Source organism: Protopterus annectens, chromosome 1.part0 (assembly GCF_019279795.1).
Source record: "Protopterus annectens isolate FY-2018-M chromosome 1.part0, PAN1.0, whole genome shotgun sequence".
NCBI classification, from domain to species: domain Eukaryota; kingdom Metazoa; phylum Chordata; order Ceratodontiformes; family Protopteridae; genus Protopterus; species Protopterus annectens.
The window spans coordinates 1,733,841,209-1,733,863,997 of record NC_056725.1 but is presented as its reverse complement, the minus strand read 5'-3'; the positions used below and the strand labels follow the sequence as shown (position 1 = coordinate 1,733,863,997).

Genomic DNA, 22,789 nt, shown 5'->3' with positions numbered 1-22,789 from the left:
TGTTATGGCGCATTCCAGAAGAATACCATGTGACAGCAATATCAGCCAATGCCATTTAGCCTCTTGGTGACAAACGTTAAGCAGGTAAGTTTTACAATTATGATGTTGAGTCTATCTTCAGAAAGATGAGCAAGCCAGGAGAACTGTGAATAGTACATTGTTCAAGACAGCCATAGTGACACTGAAGGAAAAGCCAGTTACAGCTCTGAAACATGCTGCTATTATAATAAATAAATAAAAACACATCTCACTGCCAGCTTGGACAGTGAGAGTTTAATCTCTACACAACTATAACTGCCAAGAGTAAGGGAAGCAAACAGTCATTCAGAAATAAAATTACATCCCACGATGAACACCCAAGGTATGAAGGGTGCTTTTCTCCAGTTTAGAGTCAGTTTGAAATAAAATTGCTCAGATAACAATTAATTAACCATAACTATTTAAGGTGACAACTACTCAATTCAGGAATGACATACTATGGCTTCAGTTGTACTGTACTTAATTTAACTTCTCCAAGTGTACAGCCTCTCAAAAAAGAGAAAGACATCTTTTTCATTGCTTGTAACTGCACTTTATACAAGGTGCAGTGATGTCTGAGTGAGAATAATAAAGTGATGTAGAGGACGGAGCCACCCCCCCCACAAAAGGGGCAGGGAGACTTGTACGTGTTTTGAGCGTAGGTGTACTCAAGCTGATAAGTTACTAGTAAGAGCTGCCAGGCAATTGTGGTACCAGTTTGGTAGTTCTAAGGCCTTATAATGTCTTTTTCTACACCTCTGTGAAACTATCAGAAGTGGACAGAATGTCTGACTGAAAGATCCAGAAAAGTCAGAATCTTCTTCAGGGGACGAGACAGGAAGAAGATTCCATGTAAAAGGTTAAGTAAGATCTCTGCATGTAACAGCCTACAGCGCAGAAATTCACTCAACTAAAGTCGAGTAAGCAAGAATATTCCAGAATATAAACTTTAAAGCTCTTAAACCAGCTGGCTCAGAGTGGCCACAACAGTATGTTGATCATAAACTTGTTGGACAGGTGCCTTTGTCAGTGGTGGCCAGAAAGGAAATATCTCCTTCACAAACTGCATAATTAACCCATGCTGAGACAAAGATCTGTGTTCTACTGCACCATGCTATGTCAATATATCTGAACCTTGCTCCTTGATGACAGAACTGACTAAAGTCTAAACCAAATAGCTGCTTGAGATGGACCAGGCATGTTGGAGCATCCATGGATTACTGAAGAATGGGTATGTTTCAAGACAAGAGGCTACTGATATTTGGTTGTATATTGCACTTGTACAGCATTCTTTTGGGGTATGCTATGACCATTTGTTATCACTGCTATTATACCCCTCCAGAAAGACAGCTCTACCTGCGACCTGGTAAATACAGACCCATTAGCCTACACAGTCTAATTTGCAAAGCCACAGAACCTATTATATCAGAGTCTATAAAATTAGATCCTAAAAACCTCACCCATTTGGCTTTGTCAAGGTTAGGTCATGCCAACGCAACCTATTAAACTTCTTTGAAAAGGTCTCAAATGCTGTGGTCAGCAGACATGCAGTTTGCACATCATATCTTAAGTTGGTTAAAGCCTTTAGCATGATTTCTCATTTTGGAATTGTCAACAAACGTATAGATACTAAACAGGCTACAATGGAATAACAAATTCAACTCTTAATGCATACCTCATCACTGGACTAATGTATCTTCTCACATTAAACATATTAAAACCTTCAACACCTTTAAGGTAAACTTTGATAACTGGATAGGTAGTAAGGTTTATCTTAAATCGACTTCCTGCAATCAGGAGATGTCATATAGGGGCAGGTGATGGGAGGGCTTTATTGGCTGTTGGACTGATCGGCTTTGTGATACTGTGATCCCTGTTCCTCAAAGTAAAAGTGGTTTCAAGATCTTCCAAATCTTTAAAGGATCTAGGAGATGAGGGAAATGAATGATCTCTCTACTAGCCAAGGGCATGAGCTCGTGAAGACGTGAATGTGTGACAGAATGGGGCTAGTCAGGGGTGTTCAGGAACAGGCACTGAATTAGCTAACACTGATGGTAGGGCAGCATGAAACAAGGCCTGTTTCTCGCCTGGCATGGGTATCAGACCAAACTCGCTAGCAGTGAGATCATGCATATGTGTCTCATGCTACCACCACACAAATATCTGCTTAATGTCCAGACCTTAAGGAGAGGCCCAGTACAGGTTAGGTAAGTGGCCTACTTAAACCATACCTTGCTGGCCCACAATAGCCATAATTTGGCACATAAGTCTATTGACCAATCTCTGAGATGATTCTGGTTGACCAAGGGCTCCAGCAGAATGTCCATAGAAAAGCAGAGTAAGAACTTTGGGATGCACCCCTGAGATGGAAGATGAGGGTGCCTCACCTTACATTCTTCAAATAAAGCCTGAGTTGGGCTTCAGTCCTCATTGTTTGAGGGAGATGAATACCTGCTTTACCTTAAAGAAGTTTAAGCATGGACCTGGCCTCCAAGTGCTTGTCCTCATGGTAATATTCTGAAGCATGTATTGAGAGAAGGACTCTTCTGTCAGACTCTGCACGGAAAGTATTTTATCACCATCACAAGTGCATTAGAAACAAGGTAGCAATTCCATGAATGGTCTTGCAATGCACAGAAAAATAAAAAAACAACAACATGCAATATCAACATCAATAAAAATACACAACTCCTTTTTCCATTTTTGCACATAAGGTCAGGGTGTCACATCAACAGTGACAATATTCTAAAGCCAAGCTTTGCACTGGTGGGTGGCTAGCCCTGGTGCAAACTCTGCACTCCCAAATCTCTAAATATATTAATTTCAAGACTGTGCAGCCTTTGGAGTAAGAGGAAGCTTTCCTACACCACAGCTCTGCTATCTTAGTATCAGTATTGGCTGTTTTTGATTAAGAGGACTCAGTTACAGCTATTTATTCATCCTGTTTCACTAATACATACAGTCATTAGGTACCCTTGTCACTATGCAAAGTAGGCTAACACCTTTTTCTAGTACCCAGTTTGAAACTGGTGCTTGTAACTAACAGGTTAACTCCCTGACATTTGTGATAGGTACCATCATGCTTTTCTCCACAACAGTACATACAATGCCAGTGCAGGTCTTGGCAGGTGATATGACGGTCACATAGTCATATTATGATGCCCAGACACGCAAACAAGGGACTTCACTGACACTTTTCTATAAAATGAGTAACAATTTTACACTGTACTTTGTCTGTAAACTGGAACTATATTCACTTACTTTAAATCAAACAAATTTCTGTAACATTAAAACAAAAACAGATGCTAAACTACTGCTACTTAAGCAAAAGGTAAAATATGTTGGTTTTACGCTGACCATTTAGTTTCTCTCACTTTTAGTAAGAATGAAGGAACAAAAATACACAGTATTACAACATAAAAAAAGCATAAAAAAGCTAATAAAATATATTTCCAGATCCCCTCAAAAAGGAAGATATATATATATATATATATATATATATATATATATATATATATATATATATATATATATATATATATAAAATATATATATACATATGTAGAGAGGTGTGTGTGTGTGTGTAATATGTAGGGGGCAGTGGACGGATATGTATACTTCTTTATTTCATTCTTGGTTTTACTACTCATTAGATAATTTGTTCAAACCCTCTTACTGCATAGTACAAATAAAAATCATATCCAACTCTTGGACCCTTTACATAGCTAGATAGAGAGATAGATAGATAGATAGATAGATAGATAGATAGATAGATAGATAGATAGATAGATAGATAGATAGATAGATACATAGATAGATAGATAGATAAAGAGATAGAAACATTTTTATTTGTTATCTTTATTTATTCTAGTATATTTTAATGTAAAAATACATTCACCACCAGTGAAAGTGTAAACTAATATTAACACAAACTAATAAAAATAATAATGATTTAAAACAGATGTGGCTATTATCTTCACTTGTTAAAATAAACTAAATACATTATTGCATATGAATTAATATATTCTTTGTCTGTAAAATATAGGGCATAAAATTAACTACCACTGTATCTAGAGTTTGGCAACCATTAAGACCCTCAGTTTGCCTCAAGTACTTGTTTGCTGCAGATGAAAGTGTTGGTTCATTTTAAAGTCTACTATGTGACTAAATGAATTTCTACATTTAGAAGAAGTTAAAACAGATACTTAATCCTTCTTGAAGCACAGTCTATTAATCAATGCAATGTTTATTAGGAACAGATACAGGTACACATAACCCTGCCTCCAAGCTAATTCTGGTATATCACCAGATAACAACAAAGGGATATCAGAGTATAGGAAAGTGTTTAGAAAAAGCTGCCAAGAAATATAAGGGGATGGAAGGAAAGGTGTATGTGTAAACACTAAGGGAGTTGGGACTGTGCTTACCTGAAGAATGAAGAGTTGGGATATATGACACTGAAATATAAGCTGCTGTCAGGTAAAATTAGGTTATTTCAATTAATAGGGATGAACGTATAGAAACAAGAAGGTATAACTGTCACAAAAAGTGTGGATGTGAGGAACATTTCTTTACAGAGGCAGTTTTTGATTCTTTAAATGTACTTCCACATCAGGTAATAGAAATATAATCTGCTGAATCTTTGAAATGATCTAGGGGACATACAATGAGAAAAGGAGATGACATAACAGTATGTTATTAAACAATCCTTGCAGTCTTTATTCAAATGAGGTAGATTAACTGAATGTTTGTCTCCCCATCCATTCATCCCTCCATCCACTTTCTGATAACTCGCTTTATCCATCATAGGGCCACGTGGATTTCAGAGCCTATCTCAGCTGTCAATGGGTGTAAGCGGTGAAGCTCAATATAGAGAGGCCATCAGTCAGTTGTAGACAGCACTGTTATACACACACACACACTACACACACTACACACACACGCGCGCACACACACACACACACACACACACACACACACACACACACACACACACACACACACACACACACACACAACAATCAGCAATTTGGAGTATGCCAATTCACCTACTGCTTCTCTTTGGGAAATGAGAGGAAAGCAAAACACTCAGAAAAAAAACACATTCTGCAGGAGGGATGAAATGCAGGCTGCACACCAAAGTCACCCTGGACAAAATACAGACAGCATGACCAGGGGCTGTGAGGTGGCATTGCTACTGGCTGCACCACCCCGGTATGTTTTTCTCAGCTCTCATCTGAAACAGCACTTAAAAAATTCCTCAGCTGAAAGCCTTGTGACACAGTCCAAGTAAAACCATGCAACATGCAGGTAGCATAAAACACTGCAATGGCTACTGATGGTAAGCAGAGAATCTACAAAATAACAAAATCAACTAAACAGAAATAACTCACTAAGACTTGTAGTGCAAAAATAACTCACTAAGATTTGTAGTTCTAAAAGACACTGCACAAGAAAAAAAGTGAACATGAGGAAGTACGCAGGGCTACCAAAACTGTGCCCTGCCACAATCATAAAAAAATTCCACTTTGGGTTCAGTGTGTGGAAATAATGTAGACTTTCCTGACATGTGTTACAAATGCCTGCCTGTAATAGCAGAACTGTTAATAATCAGAAGCTGGTTTATAACAAAACTGCAGACATGTGAGTATGCAGAATGCCACCTCCACTCACAAAAACATGAACTTATATGCAACACCAATTCACTGGAGGAACACACTGGCAATTAAAATATCTGCTCTAAACTTGAAAGTGAAGACCCACAAAATGCTTGTGTGTGTTGCAGGTAGCAGGTAGGATCACATCTCAGACAAGTACAAGAATTGTGCAGTGGATAGCATTTGTGCACCTTGTAGAGAGAAAACATACATAAAACAAAAATAAACACACGCAAAAAAATAAATGAGACGGGTCCCCCCAGAACCCACACATTTAGTAATGAATTAAATGGACATCAAAGACTTGGGGTAGTGTGATTAGACAGAGCTAAGGCGATACTAAACTGACCTATTCAGGTCACTCAGTACAATGTTAAATGCAGTGAAAAGGAGGCAGTCAAAGTAAGGTCTCTCTGCAAAACCTCTCCTCCCCACCTTGGTGACCTGGAGTATATTATTTTAGGTCAGTGTACATGTGGGTGAATTCCCCACATCACCTTTTCTGTGTATCTGGATGAAATGAAGAGCTTAGGCTCCTTTGGCTGGTCATTTCAGCCTGACGTAGGTTCATAGGTTCATAGGTAGGTACTAAGCTATCGGCCCTGGGGCCTATACAAGCCCAGCCAAAAAGGTACCCTGGCTTTTGGCACTCAAGAAAATGATTTAAAGCTGCAATCTCTATAATGACATCACTTCATAGTACTTGAACAAGACATGATATGCCAGTGAAAGCTGTGCTAATACTATTTTACTGGGAAGTAAATGCCTTGAGTAAGAATCAGTGGAAGTGTTTCTTTTCATCATGACAAGCCTAATTATCACACATACACAGACTCAGATTCATTTTACTCTTCACTTGACAGCAGGTGTGCTACAGCCCACTTCAGTAATATCCGTCTCGGAGTGCATTTAGCCACAGCTATCCCTAAAAATGAGCTTTTACTGGTTCTTGTCTAGTTTCAAAGCTGCAGTATTTCTTCTCCATTAATCAGTAGAAGAGTAAGACGGCATTACGTTCAAGTACAACTTTTGTTTTAGTGACACACAATTAAGAAAACATACCATGTTGAAACACCATGTGCAATCTAAGCATACCTGTTCATATTTTGTTAATCTGGTTTTGTTGTGGATATCTGAAGCTGCGAAATTAAACCCGTGTCTCTCTGAAAGCATCCTCAAGAGCAGGACAATAGTACGACTTCCACACTTTCCAACTCGATTGTAAACTACTTGACTTGGGAATGGCAAAGCCTAATACAAATAAAGGGAGACAGAGAGAAAAAGAAGTCATAGTTAAAGTAGTGTAGTTTGAATATCACATAATTCATCACAAAATTGTACTCTATATCTAGAGTGCAGGACAGTGCACAGCATTAAGGCTATGACCTATTAAGAAGCTCCTTATTATAGTCCAGGACGGGATTCCTTCTGCCTTCTTTGTCTACTGTCACTTATTCAGACAGTACTCTGAGTCAACTGGTGAATTGCTCAAAGTCTCCTCAAAGATCTCCAGAGCTACATATTTAGTAAATACATATGAACCTTACTTTTATTTATGTACATCCTATGCACGCAATCAAACCTCTACGCCTATCAGAGCTTTTCTACAAACCTTTAAAGCAGGTGAGGTTAAATTAAAGCAAAATACGTATGTGCTGCATACATTAGTTAAGTTAGTTATCTTTGTTTACTGAGAAAGTCTGACTGGAATTGAACTTGTTTTCAGTGGAGACCTGAGGAGCTCCACAGTTATTGTGGATAAACGTACAGAGAACATTGCAAAATACATTTGTAAAGTAACATGATAAGAGTTTTTCATTATACAAGGAGAGAAAAAAAAGCTGTGCAGTTTTTACAGTTATAAAACAGACAAGATATTCACTTTACATACATATATAAAACACTGTGGCTTTTCATTGTGAATCAGCTATGTACGTACATTAAAATTGTATGTACAGATTAGGATCTACAGTTGCTTCCTAAAGGCTATCCCTCTAAAATAGCTACCACTACTGCTTAAATCAGACCCCTGGAACACAAACCTGTAATCATTGTTTTTTTTATGTATAGGCAAAAAATAAAAATAATAGTAATAAAAATTAATAAAACTTCAAACATCCAACTGCAAAAAACTATGTTACGATCATAATGAACCAAACCCTACTTAACTGAAGTAAATAAGATTAAACCTCTATTTATTTATTTATTTGTATTTGGTTACCAGGAAGGTCAAACTGGGTTATGAAAATCTCCAAAAAACATATTTAGTGAGAGAACTTATTCCTACATGAAGTATGGTGATTACAGATTCAACAAAGATGGAAAGGTAGTTTTATATATATAAAATATATATATATATATATATATATATATATATATATATATATATATACACACACACACACACACACACACACACACACACACACACACATATGTACAGTGGATATAAAAAGTGTACACACTACTGTTAAAATGCCAAGTTTTTGTAATATAAAAAAATGAGACAGTAATAAATTATTTCAAAACCTTTCCTACCTTTAATGTGACCTGTACAATTCAATTGAAAAACAAATCTGTTAGGGTAAAAATATAAAATAAAAAACGTACAATAAGCTGGTTGCATAAGTGTGCACACCCTTAAACTAATACTTTGTTGAAGCATCTTTTGATTTAATTACAGTATTCATTTTTTTGGGTAGGAGTCTATCAGTATGGCACATCTTGACTTGGCAATATTTGCCCTCTCTTCCTTGCAAAAGTGCTCCAAATCTGCCAGACTGTGAGGGCATCTCTTGTGCACAGCCTTCTTCAGGTCACCCCACCGTTTTTCTATTGGATTTAGGTCTGGGCTCTGGCTAGGCCATTCCAAAACTTTAATTTTCTTCTGGTGAAGCCATTCTTTTGTTGATTTGATGTATGCTTGGGGTCATTGTCATGATGAAAGGTGAAATTCCTCTTCATCTTCAGCTTTCTAGCAGACGCCTGAAGGTTTTGGGTCAAAAGTGACTGATATTTGGAACTGTTCATAATTCCCTCCACTTTGACTAATGCCCCAGTTCCAGCTGAAGAAAAACAACCCCAAAGCATAATACTGCCACCACCATGCTTCACCATGGGGATGGTGTTCTTTTGGTGATGCGAAGTGTTGTTTTTGTGTCAAATGTACCTTTTGCAACTGTGGCCAAAGAGTTCAACCTTGGTCTCATAAGACCATAACACATTTTCCCACATGCTTTTGGGAGACTTGATGTACTGTTTTGCAAATTTTAGCTGGACCTGGATATTTTTCTGTGCAAGAAAAGGCTTCCATTTTGCAACCCTTCCCCATATTCCAGACATATGGAGAATACGAGAGATTGTTGTCACATGTAGTACACAACCAGTACTTGCCAGAAATTCCTGTAGTTCCTTCAGAGTTGCTGTAGGTCTCTTGGCAGCCTCCCTGACCAGTTTTTGTCTTGTCTTTTCATCAATTTTGGAGGGATGTCCAGTTCTTTGCAACATCATTGTTGTCCCATATTTTCTCCACTTTTTGATAACTGTCTTCACTGTGTTCCATGGTACATCCAATGCTGTGGAAAATTTTTTTACCCTTCTCCTGACTGACACTTTTCATTAATGAGATCCCTCTGATGCTTTGTAAAGTCTAGCCGAACCATGGGTTTTGCTGTAGCAGGCAACTGAGTAAATGTCAGGAAACTCCTATTAGGACAGCTGAACTTTATTTTGGGTTAATCAGAGTCTCTTTAATTGATGGCAGGTGTGTACCCAAGAAGACTGAATGCTGTAATGAAATCGGAAGGTGCTTCAACAAAGTATTCGTTAAAGGGTGCGCACACTTATGCAACCAGCTTATTGTACAATTTTTATTTTTTATATTTTTTCCCCTAACAGATTTGTTTGTTTTTTCAATTCAATTGCACAGGTTATAGGTCACATTAAAGTGGGAAAAGTTTTGAAATTATTTATTATGATCTCATTTTTTTATTACAAACACCTGGCATTTTAACAGGGGTGTGTACACTTTTTATATCCACTGCATGTTTATATATATATCCTGGTTGTATAGTTGAAAGTACACTTCATCGAACCATACTTTGTCAAACACACTTTGGCGAAAGTGCATTTTATCAAAAATGCACTTTCGCTAAAGAAAAAAAAACATGCAGTTTGCATGTAAAATTAGTTGTACAGCAACGTACACTGTTGTACAACTAAGGAAACACTTGTTGAGTTTGTGGTACAGTGGAGAATAAGGGAATATTCCCTTTTCCCCACTGTAGTGCGATCTTGGAGTGAGAATACTAAAATAGGGGGGTGGGGGGTGCAGGGGGGCTTGCCTCCCTGCATAACACTGTTTAATGTGTTATTTTTTTTTTATTTAGTTTTTATGCTTTTGTTCAGCAAAAGTGCATTTTCGATAGAATGCACTTTCGCAGAAGTAAGATATCGAAAATACGGTTCGATGAACCATATTTTCAATAAATCAACGTAGACCCATATATATATATATATATATATATATATACACACACATATATATATATATATATATATATATATATATATGGGCTTACTTTATAATCTCGAAATTCTGAAATACCGAATTTCAGAATATTGAGATCATAAAGCCGAAACACCACAATCCCGAATAACCATAACCGCAAAATTCAAAATCCTGACACTTACATACACACACTTACATACACACAACTGCCCCCCACACGCAAACAAAACTAACCTACATTAGAAACAAGCAAGGGATTCATCCCCCTGCACCCCCCACACCCCCCTACTTATATATTCTAACTCCGAGACCGCACAATTACACACACAAAGGCAACTCACACCCACACATTTCACAGCCCTTTGCACACACACATCACAACCAAAACACACACTAACATACACTAGAGCACATAACCTACACATTCATACAAACTTACCTGCACTTACATCTATTCATACACCGCAACACCAGAAGCTCCGAACTTTGGGATTTCGAATTTCGCGCTTCTGGTGTTTCACAATTCCAAGCATTCGGGATTAGAATCTCGGTAAACTGAAATTCGGTATTTCAGTTTTTCGAGATTCAATCTAAAGGGAACCAATACACACACATATATATATATATATATATATATATATATATATATATATATAAAATATAAAATATATATATATATATATATATATATATATACATATATATATATACATATATATATATATATATGCACACACACACGTGGGACTCCTTTGGTTAACACAGCAAACTGTCAACAGCTGGTTGACATATGGAGATGGTCGACAGTTGTGGTAGATCGATAATCCCTGGCTGGGGGAATATTCCCTTTCCCTGGGAATTGTGAAATCTCTGAGTTAGTATACCTAATAAGCAGGGGCTGTGGGTGCAAGGCGGCTTGCCCCATTCAAAAAATATGTTATTTTTTGTTGTTTCTTTGCATGTAGCAGTGATTTTCTTCATGCATGTACAGTTGACTGTTGACATTTGCACTGGTGCCCTCTTGTGTTTGAAGTTCTTGCCATCGACATTTTTGCATTGTTGACCAAGGTAAGTAATCCTATACATGAATATATAAAATTAATATCTAAACAGCTGCAGCAGTTATAGCACTACAAATAGCTGAAGATACAATACATCCATTGTCAATAAGATAGCAATACAATAAATAATCTGAAAACAAATTTGTATCAGCAGTTGCAGCAAGAGTCCCCAAAGAAATATCAAGTAAGAAAAGTACAGCCAGTATAAATTGGTTGTTATAAGTTGTCACATAAGAAGGGGTTAGATAAAGCAATACCAGCTTGCATATTTATTGGGATGGAATGAAGAGTCACAGCAGCTGTAATGAAAACTCCACTATAAAAAGCGATGCAAGCAGAAGGCACAATAAAAACTGTGTTACACAGCCGGATAGGTATTATAGCAGTAAAAATAAAAAATGAACTATGAATCTAAGAAATCCTAATACAATCCTCGCTACACTATTAAAATAATACACAAAATTACCAAATAAATTAGAAAATGTTAAAAATCACATTGGTACCAGAACAGAAAAGAAAAACACCAATTAGACAGCTCATTCATAAGAACATTACAGTCCCTCTCATTATACATATCAAGAAAACAACATAATTACTGCCTGCTAACGAAATCAGCAGAAAATAGTAATTAAAACTGAAAATATAGAAGAAGCAGATTAATGGAATATTGCAGGTCCAAGTCATGTGGAAAATGAAACATCATTTACACTGAGTTTCAAGATTTTTCTTGTTATATACCGAGGCAAATATATTAGGAAGTGGTAAAAACACTTAACGTGGTCTACTGTACCAGGTACAAGTTTATCATCAGCATTATCACAAATTCGCCAGCATTACACACGCATCATTAAAAAGATACCACCTCTCTGCTGGCATCATCAAGTGCTAAGAACTCATGTACATATTTGCAGTTATAACAGTCCCAGTCAAGTAACTGAAAAAATTAGGACAGATGCATGGTACACCCATTATTCAGCAAAAAAGGTCTAAATAATGATGCGTTTTATGACATTGTAGGCAATATGAGAAAATGTTCTTCATGATTCATGCTAAGGATGAATAACTTTAAAACAAAACAATAATAGTCTGCTTTGAGTGCAAACACTGAAAAACAAATCACTATAAAATGAGTTGAAATGAATAGTGTTTATTTATATATTCATCTTTTTTGGTAATGAGCAAACATGAGGAAAAAGAGACACAAAAATGTGTGTTCTTCATGTCTATTTCTTTTGCACGCTTATGTCATCACTGTTTGCTGATGACCACCCAGTCAGTTTGTTTCCCATCAGTGGGATGATGAATGAATATGGGGGGGTGCTCATTAAGGCATCCATAACAGGTGGTTCATTTTTTTCTTATTAAGCCCTATTACCCATGCACCTGCTTAGTGAATCTCTTCAGTGGGCCATGCAATGAACACCTGCACTGTACCACACCTCATATTCACAAGAAATGCCCAGCCTACCCCCAAGAGGCACACGTACAATGTCACTAGTCTGCACCACTTCCACTATCACCTGCAGAAAACAAGGAACAGAATCAACTACCTCTAATTCTGACATGTTGTCTCTTTATGTGCCAAATGCAGTGCAAAGCAATTTTAACTAAACCAGCTGGAATATGGCCTACTGTTACTGCAGATTTCCTCCAAAAGAAACAGTAAAGCTTTTCAAACCATCTCTATCAAAATATTCAGATTCATAACACTCTACCTGAGACACAAATATCACTCTGTAACTGTTGAAAAAACAAATGGTTACCAATCAAACAAAGGGCTAAACTGCTTCTAGGTTACCAATTATTTAAACTGTTGCAGACCAAATCTGTCTCTCCATTAGCAGCAAAATGTACCCTAAAAACGTGGATCTCTATAGAGACCCAAAGCTACGCACAGGGTGGTAGGTACTAGCTGGAACTGGGATGAGCCAGAATGCCCTGCAACACAGCAGTGGCAAAGCCTGCTCTAGTTTTGGAATATAAAGGCAGGTGGTAGTGTTTTGTGAAGGTATGTACAGAACTCCAAGTGGCTGCCTCCAAAATATCTTTGGTAGGAACTCCTCTGAGGAAGGCTGTAGAGGTAGCTGTGGCCCTGGTGGAGTGGGATCTGATGCCTGTAGGAACAGATTTCCCATGATAGGAATAACAAAACCGTATGCAGTGGCCTATCCACTTTGAAATAGTCTGCTTGGTAACTGGCTTCCCTTGAGCCCCTACAGCATAGGACACAAAGAGTTGTTCTGATTTCCTGAAGGACTTTGTTCTGTCCAAATAATAACGTAGCTGCCTATGGATGTCTAAAGAGTGTAGCAGCCTTTCCCCTTTGTTTTGAGGATTGGGGTAAAAGGTAGGTAGGTGTATGGCTTGATTTAAAGCTACCCTGGATACCACTTTAGGCATAAATGATGGGTTGGTACGAAGGGAAACCCTGTCCTGATGGAAGATGAGAAAGGGCTGCACCGCCATGAGGGCCTGTAGTTCGAAACCCTACGAGCTGAAGTGATAGCCAGAAGGAAGGCTGTTTTCCAGGACAAATATTGCAAATCTGTTGAGGCAGCTGGCTCAAAAGGAGGCAATGTTAATTTTTCTAGTATGTAATTAAGATCCCAGGCTGGTATTGGTTGTTTCCTTGGTGGTCTTATATTCTTAGCCCCTCTGAGGAACTGTCGTAAGAGTGGGTGAGAAAATAAAGGAGGATCCGTGTTGAATTCTGCAGAAATGGCTGAGGCATGGATTTTTATGGAAGAAAATGAAAGTCCACTGTTCAGCAGCTCAGCTAGATACTGTAATACCTGAGGCAAGTTCAGTTTTCTAGGGTCCTGGCCTTTTTCTCATTCCAAGAGCAAAACCGTTTCCATTTTGCGGAGTAAGTTTTTCTAGTAGATGGCCTTCTGGCCTCCAAAATGACATCCTGCACCTCCTTGGAGAGTAGGGTCTGTTGTGGTGTTAAGGAATTTTCCATGCAGCGAGATTGAGTGTTTTCAGCTGACTGTGAAGAGTTTTGTAGCTGTGCTGAGTCAGCAGAAGAGGCATTAGAGGCAGGGACCAGGGAGGAGTATGTGTTAGGCCCCTCAGGAGCGGGTACCAGTGTTGCCTTGGCCAATCTGGAGCAATCAGTATCATCTTTGGTCTGTCTGCTCTTGCTTTCAAGAGCACCTTAGGCAGAAGAGGCAGAGGTGGGAATGCGGAAACTGTCCATGCTGTCCAACTGAATGAAAGGGCGTCCACTCTCCAGGCCTTTGGATGAAAGGTCCTCGAACAAAACTTTTCCAATTGATGATTCCTGTGGGAGGCAAAAAGATCTATGTCTGGCCTCCCCCACGCTTGGATTATCTCTGTAAACACCTGAGGATGCAACTTCCATTCGTGTGGATCTGTCATATTTCTGCTAAGATTGTCTGCCAGCGTGTTTTCCAATCCTGGCAACTACTGTGCTTGAAGTTCGATTTGCCATTCCAGAGCCAAGTTCCAAAGAGTCATGGCTAGTCTGCACAAGGGGTATGAATGTGTTCCTCCTTGTTTGTTTATGTACCACATTACTGTGGTGTTGTCTGTTCTTATCAGTAATTTTCCTGGATGCAGGAGGTCCTTGAAAGCTGTAATTGCATTTATTACTGCTAGCATTTCTTTTTGATTGATGTGAAGGTGCTTTTCCTTTTGGGACCATTTGCCCTGAATGCACCTGTCCGTCATGTGCGCCCCCCAGGCGTAATCTGAGGCGTCTGTTGTGATGACTTGAGTTGCTTGAGGCTTGCAGAATGGGAGGCCTGTGTTTGCTTGACATGCTTGGGCCCACCATAGAAATTCCTTTTGCAAACATGGAATTATTGGTATTATTGTTTCCAAACTGTGACTGTGTTGAGACTATAGGTTTTTTAGGTACGATTGAAGTTTCCTCATATGCAGCTTTGCACATGGGATTAAAAGAATGCAAGATGCCATGAAGCCCAGAGCCTGCAGGATTTTTCTTGCAGTAAGCCTGGTACATTTTGCTAGTATTTTGAAGTACTGAGTTAGTTGCCCCTGTTTTTCTGGTGTAAGATAGGCCATCTGGGTGTTTGTGTCCAAGTTGGCACCCAGGAAAGTTATTTTCTGAGATGGTGTTAGCCTGGATTTCTCTTTGTTGATTGTGTATCCCAGAGAATGCAGTAACCGTGTTACATAAGCCAGATGTTCCAGAAGTATGTGCTTGCTGTCCGCTTGGATCAGGCAGTCGTCCAAATAAGGGTAAATTTGTATCCCTTGAAGTCTGCAGTAGGCAATCACTGATGCCAGGCACTTTGTGAATACTCTGGGCAGTAGATAAGCCAAAGGGCAATGCAGAGAATTGATAGTGGATTGAACCTGCAAGAAATCTGAGGTATCTTCTGCAGCTTTGTCTGATTGGGACATGCAGGTATGCCTCCTTGAGGTCCAATGTTACCAGCCAAAACTCCTTGCCCAGCATGGGAAGAAGCTGCTGTAATGTGAGCATCTTGAATTTTGGTACGAGTAAAAATGTGTTTAGGATGGATAAGTCCAAAATGGGTCTCCAGTCGGTTCCTTTCCTTGGTACCAGAAAAGTCTTGAATAAAACCTTGACCTTGTTCGTGAGTAGGTACCTCTTGTATAGCTCTCATGACTATGAGCTTTGAAATTTGTAGTTGTGCCTCTGCCCTTTGATTGTGTGGCAGGTTTGGCATGCCTCTCATTTTTGGAAGAGTGTGGAATTGAAATTTGTAGCCTCTGTTTATAACGTCCAGGATCCATTTGTCTGTTGTGACAATATGCCAATTTCTTGCAAATAATGCTAGCTTTCCTCCCAAAGGTGCTGCCAGCTGAGACCTGCTTGGCATGGAAATGAGGGAGTCATTGGGTTTGTTTCCTGAATTGTTGTGCACTGTCTTCGCCACCTCTTGGTGCTGGAGTTTGCCATTGTCGGCCTCTATATGATCCTTGTGATTGCCCTCTGCCCCTTGTGCGTCTGTATCTACCTCTTTGGGGCTTGTCAGTGGCTGGAAAGGACCAGTTTTTTGAAGGCCAATTTCTGCTAAAACGTGGTGGTTGGACCTGTAAAAAAGCTTTGACAATTTGCATAGATTTGGCTTTTTCTTCCATTTTCCGTAATATCTCCTCAGCATTAGTACCAAACAGCACATCCTTTTGTAAAGGAGCATCTAGAAGTTTAGCTTTCACATGATCAGGCAAGCTTTGTTCCCTAAGCCAGGCATGTCTACGAATGACTGATCCTGTAGCAGCCACTCTACTTGAGGCCTCTAGGGCATCATAGCCACATTGTAAGGTGTGTTTACCCACTTGCTCTGCACTATGCATCATATCCTGCAACTCCTTCAAATCTGGTTGTTCAGGTTGAGACATTTTATTCCTTAAGTGTGATAACAGGAACTGTTGATATTTAAGCATATGAAACTGACAATTTAAGGCCCTCATGGCTAGGGTGGCCGAGGTATATACCTTTTTTCCCCACCTTTCTAAGTATCTTGACTCTCTTTTGGCAGGAAGTGGATTCTTGGCAGTAGAGGCCTTCAATCCCTTGGGGCCTTGAGAAATGGTTTCAGGGTCAGCATTATGGCTTTTGTAGAGAAATTGGTGAGAGTTAGGAACTCTGTAGTACCTATCAGGTTTGACTGGTGCAGGAGGCAGGGAATCCGGGTTAACGCAAGCCTCGAATAAACATCATCAAGTATGTCCAAAACAGGAGGTATCGCCAGAGGCCTGTGTTGAGGTAACAAAAGAAATTCCCTAAGTCTTTTCTTGGAATCGGAAAAGTCTTGGCCTTCCCAATGGAAGTGTTCCCTTAAAGTGTGCAAGGTTTCCCCAAAGGAAAAATCTTCAGGAGGAGATACAGAAGGAATGGACTGCTCTGCATCCGAATCTTCAAAAGGGGAGTAAGAGTGTTCCTCTACATCAGAATGTTCTGATAAAATGGAGCCCTGATCAGAAGAGGGAGAATCTTCTTCCACACTGGGTCTCTTGTCTGGAGGGGGTTGAGAACCCCTGATAAGAGTAATTAAATCCTCAGCCATTTTAAGCATCTGTTTTTTAGGCATGGGGCCTGGAGAAGGGCCCTGTGCAACAGGCCTCTTGGGATGCCTGGCTGCTTTGGATTTAGTAAAGGCCTTAATAGAAAAAGAAGATGAGAGTCTAAAGACACCATGGGTGGAAGTGGACCTGTCCACATTAGGAGGCTCAACATTAGCAATGGCTTCGGTGGTTGTAGTCTGGGAGAGGGCCGAGGTACCTGCGGTCTCGGGTACAGAGGACACCGCCAAAGGAGTGTCGTCGGTAGTCAGGGACTGCAAAGGCGTCTCACTGAGAACCGGACCACATGTAGCCGGTTTTGGCGTGGTGTCGGTGGGGACCGCGGACCTCGCATGTCGGTCCTTGTCCTTGCGTTTTTTGGACAAAACGGTAGTCGGAGTCTCCGACGACATTTTATAATCAAAGGCTTTACCAAAAAAGTGTTGGGCGAACTCCGCCCGAAGCTTAATAGTGCGTTTATTGAAAGTAGCGCAAAAGCGACAGCCCGAGACGTCGTGGTCTGGGCCTAAACAAGGTATGCAGAGGGAATGGAAATCCTTATGCGGTATTTGCTTCCCACAAGAAATACAATTATTAACTTTTTCTGACATCGGTCTGAGGCAAGAAAAGTTTCCCCAACGGGGTACTTAGCTTTAATGAAGACTTCGGTTTCCAATTTTTTCTTCATTCAGGAGCTGGCTGACCGGCACTTGCGAACTGCTTCTGCTTCGGGCACCACGCGGCAAAAAAGACTGAAGAACATGGCGTCGGCTGTGTCTTATATACTCCGGCCTCACTGATGTCAGGAGAGAAAGCGACAACAACCAACGCCGGACCTAGACTTTGGAATTCGGCCGACCGAGGACCCGCCTGACGGCAGAGAACCCATCAATGATTACTGCAGCTGTATGCACGATGAACATCTGTGATGCAGAAAGCCTAACCCCTGAGACACCATGCTGCCCTGTCTTTAGTACTCATGAAATAACTTGTACAATTCACCTTTAAAACAAACAAAAATTAAAACAAAATGTAAATCAGCCTTGGACTATATGATACAACAATGCCAAATTTTTGGATGCTACAGTGTGTAAGCAATTTGAAAGAACTGTCAAAGGTGAACTAAGCAAATGAAGAAAGGTGACAGCATGATACAGGTTCTAAGAGACTGATCAAAATTCTGTGAATCTGTAAGTTCATAACCCTTGTAATGGTAATGCAACAATTAGGCAGAAGTATAAACTCACAGGGCACTCCAAACCAAGACCTTGTGTCACAGACAATGAAGCAATAAAGCAGTCTGTTAACTTGTATGGCATCTAATGCCTCTTCAGGCAAATGTACTGATGGAGACTCAACAAGCTGCTATAAGATCTGCAACAAGGAGATGCCCTGCTACACATCATCAGAGGCTCCTGCTTGGCAAGCTGTCTGACCAAGATGCTGTTGAGAGGTACTGAATGGAAAGGAAACAGGTGTTGCTGCTCTGCAACTTGTGCGCATTACATGTGAGCCTATTTGGCCATAGGCCAGAGGAGTACTCTTCACTGTGAGTATTAGCCTCTGGATCATTCATTGTGGTGTAGCGGTTAGTGTTGTCGCCTCACAGCGAGAGGTTCTCCGGAATGATTCTCGGGAGGGTGCCTGCTGTGTGGAGACTGCATGTCCTCCCAGCGGTTCCGTAGGTTTCTTCCGGGTGCGACTGAGTAGTATGGATGAACTACAGCGTCAGGGCTAGACACCTGGTGGTGTAACCTTGGCTCCAGATGATTGTCACTGTGGAAGTGACACCTCGACCCCATGTACAAAATGGGAAAAAGGGTTGACGATAGATACATGGATCATTTCAAAATCATATGGGTAACAAAGTAGAAATGTTCCAAACCACAGACTCTCACATCCTCTACATGTTCATGATTGCCATGAGCCATAATGCTAGGGACCATATAAAGTCCCTGTTAACAGCCACTAAGCTCCATGTAGTCGCGGAACAATTCTCTGTACCAAGCAGCTTCTCCATATACTAGATGCCATTCACATCACAATAAACTGTCCCACCATCTGGGTGATGGCAAGTACATCAACCATAAGCAGTAGCATTCAGTCAAGTGCCAGAATGTGGGCATACCAGATGGCAGGATCCTAGAGCAGCAATCTCTGACAATATGCATGACGGTTCTATATAGAAGAACAGTATATTATAACCGAGATTCCTTACACATGATTTTCCTAAAGGACAGCTTAGAGGAGAGCAAACAACACAGTGTTAATATTGTCAATCTGCTAAAGCAAGTCTAGTTACATTAATGAACAAGATGCATGTCTGTGCATTACAAGTGACAGAAGGTACGCCTGGGGCCTTGTTTCATTACACCTGTGTGTCATTCTCAGTCTCCTGTAGAAAAAGCTTATGACATCACATGTAAACTAATCAGGAATGGGAATGAACTAAAGTACAGGTTGCTGATGTCCTGATTCAGGTGTTTGGACACATCCTAGGGTGATCCCTAATGCACACTTGAGAAGACACCATAGACTATTGCCCTGTATGTTATCTTGCACAACATGACAACACTTAAACAAGGTGGCCTTCCCATCTGGGATGTTGGCACATCAGCAAGAATAGTCGTGAGATGAAGAACATGATGGTGCTGAATCACCCAGATGAAGGGGTATATCAGTGTGTCAGATGCAAGCAACTACGCTATGCCCATGCAATTGGAATAAAGCAATATCTGATGCAAACTATAAACCAAGATAGGGTGCAAGTATGCACAGATATATGATGTCCACTATGGTACATATGTGATGGCAATACCAACATAAAACATGATGATATATACATGCTCGACAAACATGACATCAGACACCACCACAACCATTCCTAAATCACACAAGAGCAGCACACATTACTACAATGCTAAGACGGTGCAGCACATTTACAGGCCTATGCCATGCCCACATGAGTCTACAGTGTGCTGTATCCAGACCAACCACAGCATGCTGACCCATGCATGTTCTGTTAGCCTGTCACAAATTTTAACACCTACATCAATAAAAAATATAGCCTGTATAACATACCAGTACAACAGTCAGAATTTGCAGGGGAAAGTACAGCTGGAAAAGGAAGACAGGACTATTACAACATTGCATGTGTCTTGTCAGACGCAACCCAGACCCTGTTAATCTGTGTATGCTCTACCAATATGTGGCATGGTAAGGTATATTTGAGAAAATTACCCATAAGGAAGGACCTCTGGCACCACAGCCTAGAGTTATGGGGCTATGAAAACACAAGGAGAAGGGCCTGCAATGTAAGGTACATTCAGTAATCACAATATCATACATGACCCAATCCATGCTGATCTTCGTATGCTCTACAAATATGTAACACAGTAATATACATGACTATCACACATTGTAGGGGATACCAGCACAGTCAGCAGGCCAGAAACAACCCATAAAAAGATAGCCTCTTTATGGTCTGCACATGTGTCATTTGACTAAATCTAGACTGAAATAACATAAGGAGGACACAGTGCAAGTGCCACAGTCTAGCGTTTTGATGTAAAGCATAGTATAAACACACAAACATAATGTGGTTTTTAGTTAAAAGTTCATGTATGAATACCAATGCCAAGCATGTTGATATTTGCAGGTCCTGGGAAGAAGGGATAGCTTACAATACATAGATAACCTAAGCATAAAAGTCAGTGTCATAGGCCATTATGGTAGTACCTATCCATGACAACTGTTACACTAACAACAAGGCATACACACAGAACAGCAATGGGCACAAAGGTCCAGCTGTCAGTACTATACCAATCCAGGGCACAATAACATGTACGACCTGAAATCATTTCCATCAGACAAAAGCTCGGTACATAAACATAATCTTGACAGACATCAAATCGTACATTCTAAAGTACTCAAAGTCACATACACAGCTAGAACTGGGATGTCACAGCAAACAGTCAGGTAGCCTACATCATGTGACATAGACAACAATGGGAAGGCTAGTATCAGCACTGGCTGCAGAGGGACATGGATATGGCAGAATGCCAGGAATATGTATGGTAGACCATGCTACTAATGTATGGGAAAAGGCACCACTACCAGGTATCTGGACTTTGTTTAGACTGTTAAGCTCCATATATGACACTGCAGAGCTGCTCCCTACAGACTGTACAGCAGTATCTCAGACAGTTAGTATTGTACATCACTATCTCGTATGATTATGTAAGCCATGGGTATGTTTACCATGCTGTACACATACCAGATCTTCTACACTGCATGCCAGTTGTGTTACCTAACTCTGTTGTGTAGTAACAGCCCTGACACAGTGATATGTATCCAGTCCAAAGTGTGCCATTGAGTTCCTTAGTGCTATCATGTAATGTGGTAGGATACATGACACACCTTGTGCTGCAGCAGTGTGCTCAGCATAGAATGCCAAGATCCACTTCTGAGGGAGCCCCTGGACTTCAAGAGAATACACACAGGTAAAGATACAACAAGCATCTCCCACACATCCTATATGACCTGTCCTTGTCTCCTGCATTGTCACTAGGTCAAGACTCCCCACCTCCACTAGTTGGCCCCTGTGTAGACAGGTGCTGAGATATGGTGACTATTTTCCAAGATTCCTCCTCACTGGAAACACTGACTGATTAGTCCAGCTGTGTCCTTGTGTCCTCCACAACACATGAGCTATGAGTGAGAGAGGATATATCAGTGGAGGTGTGCTGTCTGTACCTGTGCACTGTGTCTTCTGTACCCATGGCTGTGACCTGGGTGTCAGTGTCACATAAGGTGCCTACTAGTGATAGAACACTTATAAGTATCCCCTATGAATGTCTGTTTCCATTCCACACCTACCAATAATTGCCAGACTGGTTGTTGCCTGTACCTGTGATGTAGTTATGGTATGCTTATTTTTTAAATATTAGAGCTGCAAAAAGCAGGCAGGATCTACAAATGAAATTATTAATAGCTGTTAAGACTGCTTTCATGACAAGTTTGTAAGAGGGGATGAAGTACAACTAGAAAGCTAGGAATCTACCTACCCACTGGCCAGTTAAAGACATTCAAATCGAGAGCAATAATCCACCCACCCCACTGGCCAGCTAAAGACATTCAAATGGAGAATAGTAATCCACCAACCACATTGCTCCTAGCCAATCACATACTGCCCCATCTCCCTCATATTAACCTTATATAACACTAAGAAAATTCTATACTACCAGTCTTTTGACAGGAATGATAATCCATTCAATACAACATTTTTAGGACTTGGTACTGGCATCTAATTTCTTCAACAGAAGAACTGGCTCTGCGAAGATATCCTGTAGACACAGTCAAAAGCACCATAGGTCCTGAGGTTATAACATTATTCTGTTCATCTTAAATCTTTTCCTTTATGGGGTTTCAAGTCAATAGAAACAAGCAACACTAGAAAAAATAATAACATTCACAACAGAAAGATACAAAAGGGATTCACATTTTAAGTTCATATTTACAGT

General features: G+C 40.2%; 1 protein-coding gene across 1 annotated transcript in view; it reads right to left on the bottom strand.

Annotated features, from left to right (window-relative positions):
- The window catches only part of UST (uronyl 2-sulfotransferase), a 2,042,870-nt gene that overhangs the window by 1,069,834 nt on the left and 950,247 nt on the right, over positions 1 to 22,789 (bottom strand). The window contains exon 3 of the mRNA XM_044068933.1: positions 6,771 to 6,926. Coding sequence (XP_043924868.1) covers positions 6,771 to 6,926 — 156 coding nt within the window. The remainder of the gene's footprint in view (positions 1 to 6,770; positions 6,927 to 22,789) is intronic.